Source organism: Sardina pilchardus, chromosome 1 (genome assembly GCF_963854185.1).
Source record: "Sardina pilchardus chromosome 1, fSarPil1.1, whole genome shotgun sequence".
NCBI classification, from domain to species: Eukaryota; Metazoa; Chordata; class Actinopteri; order Clupeiformes; family Clupeidae; genus Sardina; species Sardina pilchardus.
The window spans coordinates 969756-979516 of record NC_084994.1 but is presented as its reverse complement, the minus strand read 5'-3'; the positions used below and the strand labels follow the sequence as shown (position 1 = coordinate 979516).

Genomic DNA, 9761 nt, shown 5'->3' with positions numbered 1-9761 from the left:
TTATAGAGCACTTTAAAAAACAACCACAGTTGACCAAAGTGCTGTAAAACAAACAGTCAGACAAACAAGAAACATAGGGTACATAAGACAACAGAGGCTAGACGGAGCGGCGTAGTCGCCAGCGTGCCCACCAAGCGTGACACCAAGACAAACAAACAAATTTAAAAAATAACAAATCGCTACATAAAGAAATGCCGTACGGAGCGGCGTACTAGCCAGCGTACCCGTGGCACAAGACATAGCCTACAAACACAGACATCAGACAAAAATCAACAAATAATAAAAACAACACAGACAAACACTCAAAAGACAAAGTTGGCACAAGACAAAAGATGCCGGACGGAGCGGCGTAATCGCCAGCGTACCCGTGACGCCAAGACACCAAGACATTACAAGACGGACAAAAACAAACACAGATCAAATAAATAATAAAAGCAAACTAAATCAGAAAAGTCCACGCCAACTTATTAGTCCAAATGACTGCATCAGTAGACGGCCGATAAAAGTCCCAGGGCAATAGATGATGCACATCCCGTAGCTGATCAGACCAACCCGGCGGAATTCAGTCGCTAGGCAGGCCGTCTGGAGAGCACCAGAAGCAGAGGCACAAGCAGCAGATGCACCGAGCAGCTTGAAGTCGAGAGCGACCCTGCAGGTTAGCAACATTTTGTCCCTGGCCTCCAACGTTACGCGCTGCTCGATTCAGACAGACTCAGTCCAGGCAGCAGCTCGGCAGTCGGAAGCATCGCCCACAGTTGGTAGGCTATCGCCCACCCGCCCGCGTTTGTGATGGACAGGACAGGACAGGATGTTGTTACAGGAAGCAGGAGAGTTAGATGTGCAGGTGTCCAGCCTGAGCTGCAGGGTGAAGTCCAATCAGCAGTATATCTGGCAGGTCCACCCAGTCCAGCTGCTCCAGGCACATTATTTACAATCTTGTTACAGCCTGCAAACTACTGGCCACACACACACACACACACACACACACACACACACACACAAAGGCTCTTGATAAAATGTTGTTACAGCCTGCCATCTACTGGCCACACTGAGTACTTTGTTTTGTTTTTACAAATACTTAGACCAAAACCTTTTCTGGAATGAAATGGACAGATTGAGATATGACATAACCATCAACATATTTAAGGCATATAGCAGTGAAAACAAGATGCCAGGCCCATTCATAAAGCCCATTCAATTTGATAATTGCCCATTTGAAAGAGCCACTTCATTTAGTCTGACTTTTTTCCAATTTGTAGTAAAAACTACATAACATTTTTTAATGTTCTTCTAACTTTAGCATCAACATGTCAGCTATATTAGCCTAACTGATATTAACTGATCTACCCTTTGCAGAAATACAGAAAAAGTATTTGCTGTCACCCTAGTCTTTGCTGTCACCCTAGTCATGGCAATGTTTATGGCCTATAGGACACTGACTGGATCACCCTAGTCGTCATGGCAATGTTTATAGCCTATAGGACACTGACTGGATCACCCTAGTCGTCATGGCAATGTTTATAGCCTATAGGACACTGACTGGATCACCCTAGTCTTACATCATGGCAATGTTTATAGCCTATAGGACACAGACTGGATCACCCTAGTCTTACATCATGGCAATGTTTATAGCCTATAGGACACTGACTGGATCACCCTAGTCGTCATGGCAATGTTTATAGCCTATAGGACACTGACTGGGTCTGCTCCCTGCTATTTGAACTCAAAGATCAAGATGTACATTCCCAACCGCCCACTTTGGTCTTCTGATGAGCATCTGTTGTGTTGACCAACTATAAACGCTAGGTCAAATTCAGATTTATTTTCATCGGTGGTTCCATGTTGGTGGAGAGAGTTGCCCAGTACTCTTTGTGCACACAATAGCTTTGCATCTTTCAAGAGGGGTCTTAAGGCATATCTATATGCACTTACTGTAGTGTAGTGTATTAAACACATCTTAAGATCATGGTTTGTAGCCTATAGTGTTTTGTTTTCATTAGGTTATTGATTAAATTTACAGTGTTCTTTTATTATTGCTACATTCCATAGTTATTGCTATGATTGATTAAATGACTATTGTGTTTTTTTTTTTTTTTTTACTATTCTCCCATATATTCATTGTTTATTTTCGTTATGCTTGCTTGTAGGCCCTACTGATGTATGTCGCTTTGGACAAAGGCGTCTGCATTTAACCATAACCAACTGGAGGCGTGACTACGCGCGTCACGTTCCCTCCCCTAAAACTACAATAGTCGCCTCGATGATCAAGCAGTTGAAAATATACCTGGTAAGTTAATCAGCATTAGACAGTCAACGGCTTAATCTGTTCTTCAACGCGCCTGGTTTCATAGGCTATAGCACTACAACACAACGGGACAATGTAGCCTCGTGTTTATCTGTCGGTATGGACACGATGGGCCGGATGGGTGAACGGGCTACACTTTTTGTCAGCAGGCTCTGTTGATTCTCGTTTTAATTAAGGATTATCCCGAGAATAACGTATGCCTGCCGCTTTGTAGGATTCTGTATCGGAGATGAGGCTACGTAGGCTACAGAGGCTGTGTGTATCTATAAAGCAATTGGCCGAGTGAAGTTACATATGCGGAAGCCACAATGTTGTCAGCGGGAGGCAACAGAGAGCCGAAGTCCCGCCCCTTCCGATTGCCTCCATGGGACCTATCTTTGGATTTTTTTTCAATGGCAGTCAATGGAGAAATATAAATTATTTTCTGGTCCCGATTGTCTTGTGCCTTGAATTACCCATATGATGTTTGTCAATTTTAATGACAAATTTTCATGTAAAGACATTTGAAAAGTATGTCGTAACTAGTGAATTACAACATTGTGAAAGATCGTGTTTCCAACGACTACAAACACATCAGTCGCGTTAGTGACGTTAGACCAATTCACAGCCACGGGCGCCAGCAACAGGTCTTATTTGAGCTTCCCCCTTGCCGATGAAAATATCATGAGTCAGAGGATTAAACACATCAGATAAGTTGTATTTCATTCATAGACTGTACAAACACTACTGTTAAGTGACTTAGCTGGCAGCAAGATGTAACCGTTAACTAGCATAATAGCTAGCTAACTAGCCAGCCTCTCGTTTGCTAGTTGGTGGCTCAGTTGGTGACGTGCATCGTTTGAGACGAGAAATGTAGTCCACTGAACGGATTCGCACAAAACTTAGATAACTTTTAAAGTCTAATGAAAAACAGAACTTTATTAATGTGAAAAATTATCTTTTAAATTCCCACACATCATATGTGAAATGCACGGTCCAACTCGAACGGGATCAAAAAATAATTGTTATCTCTCCATTGACTCCCATGCATAAAAAATCGTAAAATAGGTCCCATACACCGGAAGTAGAAGGGCGTGACTTCGGCTCTCTACTCCGAACAGCTGAAACGCTTTATGAGAGCAGACCTACTGTACTGTATATCACCCCGGATAAGTTGGAAATGAGGTCCTATGTCCACAATTCCGAACTATTCCTTAGAGGAAGAACAGTTACAACACAGCATGAACACAAGAAGATTTCTTCACAGACACATTATTGTATTCAAATTAGTCAATGAAATGATAGCCACATGTAGCCTATTAATATAGTTAGCCTATTATTGTATGCAAATTAGTCAATACAATATAGCCTACCCGTATGCATTAATATGCATTTATTCGCTAATAAAGTAAAGTAAAAAGTAAAGTAGGCCTACATTGAATTTACAGAGCACAATTTAAAAAGTTTCCACTGACCAAAGTGTTGTACAGAGAGGATATGGCCAAAAATAGAGAATAAAAGCGAATATGTTCAAATATGCAAATTGTCTCAACTATGCGTGAAAATATCCCAAGCAGAAATGGATTCTTCGCGAAAAAGTGCCATACAATCAATTGAGAATAGTTTGGTAAGGAGATGGTTTTAATAGCCTGGTTAACTAAAGAGCTCAATCTTTTGAGATTCATTATTAGGGAGATGGTTTGAATAGCCTGGCTAACTCCAGACCAAGCTCAATCTTTTGAGATTCATTATGAAGGAGATGGTTTGAATAGCCTGGCTAACTCCAGACCAAGCTCAATCTTTTGAGATTCATCATTAAGGAGATAGTTTTAATAGCCTGGCTAACTCCAGAGCAAGCTCAATCTTTTGAGATTCATTATTAAGGAGATGGTTTTAATAGCCTGGTTAACTCCAGAGCTCAATCTTTTGAGATTCATTATTAAGGAGATGGTTTTAATAGCCTGGTTAACTCCAGAGCTCAACCTTTTGAGATTCATTATTAAGGAGATGGTTTTAATAGCCTGGTTAACTCCAGAGCTCAATCTTTTGAGATTCATTATTAAGGAATCAGGGGAGTGGCGAGGCGTGATCAATGGCCATAGTTCAAATGACTGTAGGCCTACGGTTGGATAGTCCTTCAACCAATCAGACCAAGGATCCGTGTGGATGAGCCAGTTTGTGATTGGCTCCAGCAAAAGGGGACCGGAAGCAGGAGAGATAAATATGCAGGTTTCCAACCTGAGCTGCAGGGCCAAATCCAATCACCAGATCGGGCTGGGTTTACCAGTCGAGGCTTCTAATAGCATATCTCTCTCTCTCTCCCTCTCTCTCTCTCTCTCTCTCTCTGTGTGTGTGTGTATCTGTGTGTGTAAAATACAGCTCCACATTCTCCCGTGCTGAGTTGTGTGTCCATGAAGAGTGACCAGTCCATGGATCCACCACTCCACTCTGGAGAAGGAAGTGTTCCTGCTGGTCAGAGGTGAGTATCAGTGTGTGAGATTCCCACAGGAAATACAATCATCAGTACAGACATGTTGAGTTCACCTGGAGCTTGGTATTATAGGTGCTTCACTTTCCATGAAGCTGGTTAAACTTACGAGGTAGTGAATGTTGTAGTACCACCATGTGACCAGTAAGTGGCAGTATAAGACACATACTTCTAATTATGGTCAGGGCCGGATTAACTAATGTGTTTTCTTATGAAGTAGTGAATGTTGTAGTACCACCATGTTACCAGTAAGTGGCAGTATAAGACACACACATCTGATTATGGTCAGGGCTTGTATGCAAGTGTGCCATGAATGGTTTGATTTGGTGTTAGATCATGTGTTTTGGTCTTCACACACAGATATCAGCAGATCCACAAATCCCACCTACAGAAGAAGTTTCAGTGTCTGATTGAGGGAAGCCAAAACCAGGGAGACACCAGACTCCTCCATGAGATCTACACAGACCTCTACATCACAGAGGGGGGGAGAGGAGAGGTCAATGATGAACATGAGGTCAAACAGATAGAGAGGGCATCCTGGAGAGAAGCAGCACAAGATACACCAATCAAATGCAGTGATATCTTTAAACCCTTATCTGGACAAGTCAAACCCATCAGAACAGTGCTGACTAAGGGAGTGGCTGGCATTGGGAAAACGGTCTCAGTGCAGAAGTTCAATCTGGATTGGGCTGAAGGAACAGCCAATCAGGATGTCCACTTCATATTTCCCCTTCCTTTCCGGGACCTGAACCTGACGAAGGAGAAGAAACTCAGTCTGGTGGGTCTTATTCAGCACTTTTTCCCAGAAATCAAAGATCCCAGAGTCTTTACTAGCTCAGAGCACAGAGTCATGTTCATCTTTGACGGTCTGGATGAGTGTCGACTTCCTCTAGATTTCCACTCCAACCCAACCTGTTGTGATGTGACAGAGCCAGCCTCAGTGGACGTGCTGCTGACAAACCTCATCAAGGGGAATCTGCTTCCCTCTTCTCTCCTCTGGATCACCACCCGACCAGCAGCAGCCAATCAGATCCCTCCTGACTGTGTGGACCAGATGACAGAAATAAGGGGATTCAATGACCCACAGAAAGAGGAGTACTTTAGGAAGAGAATTGGTGATGAGAACCTGGTCAGCAAAGCAATCACACACCTGAAGACATCCAGAAGCCTCTACATCATGTGCCATATTCCAGTCTTCTGCTGGATTTCAGCCACAGTGGTAGAAAAAAAATCAGACAAAGCAGAAATGCCAAGGACTCTGACTCAAATGTACACACTCTTTCTGGTCATTCAGACAAGCATAGAAAGGGACAAGTTCACAGAGAGAAAAGAGACAGATGAAGAGGTGATTTTCAAACTGGGGAAACTGGCTTTCAAACAGCTGGAGGAAGGCAATCTGATCTTCTATGAGGAAGACCTGAGAGAGTGTGGCATTGATGTCACAGAAGCATCAGTGTACTCAGGAGTGTGTACTCAGATCTTCAGAGAGGAGTCTGGGAAGGTGTTCAGCTTTGTGCATCTGAGCATCCAGGAGTTTCTTGCAGCTCTGTATGTGTTCCTCTGCTTCAGCAACAGACAGAGAAACATGCCTGACCAACAGCAAACCTCTCAGCTCTCTGCTCTGTTCAGAGCTGCAACACTTCTTGACCTACACAAGACTGCAGTGGACCTGGCCTTACAGAGTAAGAATGGACATCTGGACCTTTTCCTCCGCTTCCTTCTGGGCCTCTCACTGGAGTCCAATCAGAATATCTTAAAGCGCCTACTGCCACAGAGCAGTAGCCAATCATATAGCTCAGAGCAAACAGTCCAGTATGTGAAACAAAATATCAGAGATCAGAGGAGCTCAGCCAGAAGGATCAACCTGTTCTACTGTCTGAATGAGCTGAATCACCATGCTGTAGTGGAGGAGAAAAGCAGCTCAGGAACTCTGCTTGTACACATGCTCTCACCAGGACAGTGGGAGACTAAGACATTTGGATGTAAGATGTCAGAAGAGCAGCTGGCTGAGTTCGACCTGCAGAAGTACATAAAGACACCAGAGGAAGATCAGACTGAACTGCTCAGTCCAGATGAAGTTCTTCAGAAGCTGCTGCCAGTGGTCACTACATCCACATATGCCGGGTAGGTTTTACTGTGCCCATAGGCAACAAGCAGGAAGTAGTGCGTGATATCACTGCGCCCATGGTACGTTTGCAACTTCCCTTGATTATTACGCCAGATGAGAGTGTATAGTTCCATGTCAAATCAGCCTAGAACAACGCCAGGTTTCATTTTCAGTTGGTCTTATAGGCCAGTCAATCTAGCTCAAAAAAGGGCCAAAACTTAAACTAATTGCAATAGTAATGATTCATACTTTTTATTGATCCTTAAACCCTCCTGCATCACATATTAAAAATCTACCCATTTATATCAATGATATGGTATGATGGAAGTATCTCAGTGCATGCCAACTCACTTGATATGTTGTCTAAAGGTCAATATCTTCCTTATGTGACTTGGCATGTGACTTGAGATACTTCCATCATACCATATCATTGAAAATCATCTGTTCTATAATGTACTTCCATTGAAACGCATTGATTTTGACTTGACTTGATTTCTTCATTTCTGAGGTGATATGAAGTAATATCTAATATTCCCTTTGCATAGGCTTTTGGTATCCAATATAGAAGCAAAATGCAGCAATTATTTTGAAGCTGACTGTACCTATTGTTCAGATTTAGATTTCTAGAAATATATGCAAATTATTGCATATTTAGGTAAAACTGGTCTCATTTGCATATCTAAACATCACATTTCAGAAAACTTGCAATACAAAAAATATTTGCCTTAATGTGAGTAAACAACTGTGAAAGTTTCAATTTGATATCTATAGTTTAAAATTTTACCCATTTCACCAGTAGTAAATCCCAATGGCAAAATGCATTGGAAATTGCTACCTTTGACATTGAAAAAAAGTATGTTCCACTAAATATAAACGGGTAGAGTTTTGATATGTTAATTAGATATACCTAGGGATCACAAAAACTTGGAATGATTACTGTTGCAATTAGTTATGGGTCAAACGCTAGATTGACTGGCCTATTATTGCACTTTATAACTTGAGAAGATACACATTTTAAATGAGAAAATTACCGGAAATCTTAGTCGCTTCTAAACATGATGCTAGCAGGCGAGATGCTAACAGTCTAATCCGATTCAATTGATCTATGCTAGGCTGAAGCTAAAATTTGTTTCTAAAACGGATAGTGCTGGTCCTTGATTGTGATTGGCTGAATCGCATTCGATGCCGGTGTAAATATCATGATAAACTCACACCTTGACCGCATTTCGTTCTATAGTAATGCGCTACCACAAAAACTAGCACAAAAGTTAGAGTGGCTGCGCCTGTTGTTGCATGGCAAAGGAGGGAATATATTTTTTGGCGGAAGAAAGATTATCCATGAATACATCGTTACATTGTCGTTGCTGTGCCTTCGTTTCATGAAATCTTGCTAGATGGACGTAGGTATCGTTTTAGAAAAGCAATAAGCCACTCGAGTCCGTGGGTTATACTGTATAATCGAACAGCTCCGCTTCACGTCCTGCCTAACAACGCCCCTTAGCTGTTCGATTATACAGTATAACCCACGGCCAATATCAATTGTTTTGCTCGAGTGGAGGTGGAAAATGAGCTTATTATCAAAAATGGCGGAATATCCCTTTAAAGCCCATGGAAACGCAACAAGTCGCCTGCTGATCGCGATGTTTGGCTTCTATCAAGCTCAACACATGCAAAATAAAAAAAACGACTCCAAAATCTTACCGACGTATTTACCTGGCGAACAAAAGACACAATATTAGGAAATTGAAATACCAATTTTCCAATTTTCAGATTTGTACGTTTTGGATAGAAGATTGAACTGATAAGAGTGTTACATGGACCTAATTCAAATATTCAACCTTAAAATGTGTGTTTACTGTAAATTGGATAAGTGCACATTGTGCAGCAAACAAGTATGTCTTTGACTCTTACATGTATTGAAAGAGCACCACATGTGGCGTAAAGTGGTAGTGCAGATCCAGTACAAATTCATTGGATTTATAGACAATATTTTCCAAAAAAACATATCTCAATAAGGAAACTCAGCAATAAGTCCACATTTCTGACAGAGGACCCTCACACACAGAATGATATATGGTGAAATAATAAAATCCTGTTAACTGTGTGTGTGTGTGTGTGTGTGTGTGTGTGTGTGGGCATGTGGAGGCAGAGTGTGTGTATGTAGGCGTGTGGAGGAGGCAATTTGTGTGTGTTTGTGTGTGTGGAGTGTGAGTGTGTTTGGTAAGGTGTGTGTGTGTGTGGGGGGGGGGTTCTGTGAGTGTGTGGTGTTGGTGTGTGTTTTGGAGGTAGAGTGTGTATAATGTGTGGATGTGACTGTGTGTGTGTGTGTGTGTGTGTGTGTGTGTGTGTGTGTGTGTGTGTGTGTGTGTGTGTGTGTGTGTGTATGTGTGTATGTGTGTGTGTGTGTATGTGTGTGATTGAAAGTGTGAGAGAGTAGAGGATTGGTGATTAATATTCAGATGTTTAACTCTGTTTCAGGCTGTATGAGTGTGATCTGAGCGATAAGAGCTGTTCCTATCTGGCCTCTGCACTGAAGACATCACACTCATCAAATCTCAGAGTCCTAGACCTGGGTTGGAATAAGCTGCTGGACTCAGGAGTGGAACTTTTATGTTCTGCTCTTTGTCATCACAACTGCAAACTGGAGGAACTAGAGTAAGCATCACTTCATGTAGAGTGTGTGTGTGTGTGTGTGTGTGTGTGTGTGTGTGTGTGTGTGTGTGTGTGTGTAGTTATAGATGTGTGTCTGGGAGTAATTCTAAAGGACACAGTGTGTGTGTGTGTAATGTGTATAGGTGAGTGTAGTTATAGGTGTGTGTCTGAGTAATTCTACAGGACAGCAGAATTGTGTGTGTGTGTGTGTGTGTGTGTGTGTGTGTGTG

At 42.1% G+C, this 9761-nt stretch overlaps 1 protein-coding gene across 1 annotated transcript in view; it reads left to right on the top strand.

The window, feature by feature from the left end:
* Window positions 1-2106: 2106 nt before the first annotated feature.
* Window positions 2107-9761, top strand: part of LOC134080462 (NACHT, LRR and PYD domains-containing protein 3-like) — a 15076-nt gene continuing 7421 nt past the window's right edge. The window contains exons 1-4 of the mRNA XM_062536922.1: window positions 2107-2287; window positions 4664-4763; window positions 5133-6896; window positions 9358-9534. Coding sequence (XP_062392906.1) covers window positions 4696-4763; window positions 5133-6896; window positions 9358-9534 — 2009 coding nt within the window. The 5' untranslated portion in view covers window positions 2107-2287; window positions 4664-4695. The remainder of the gene's footprint in view (window positions 2288-4663; window positions 4764-5132; window positions 6897-9357; window positions 9535-9761) is intronic.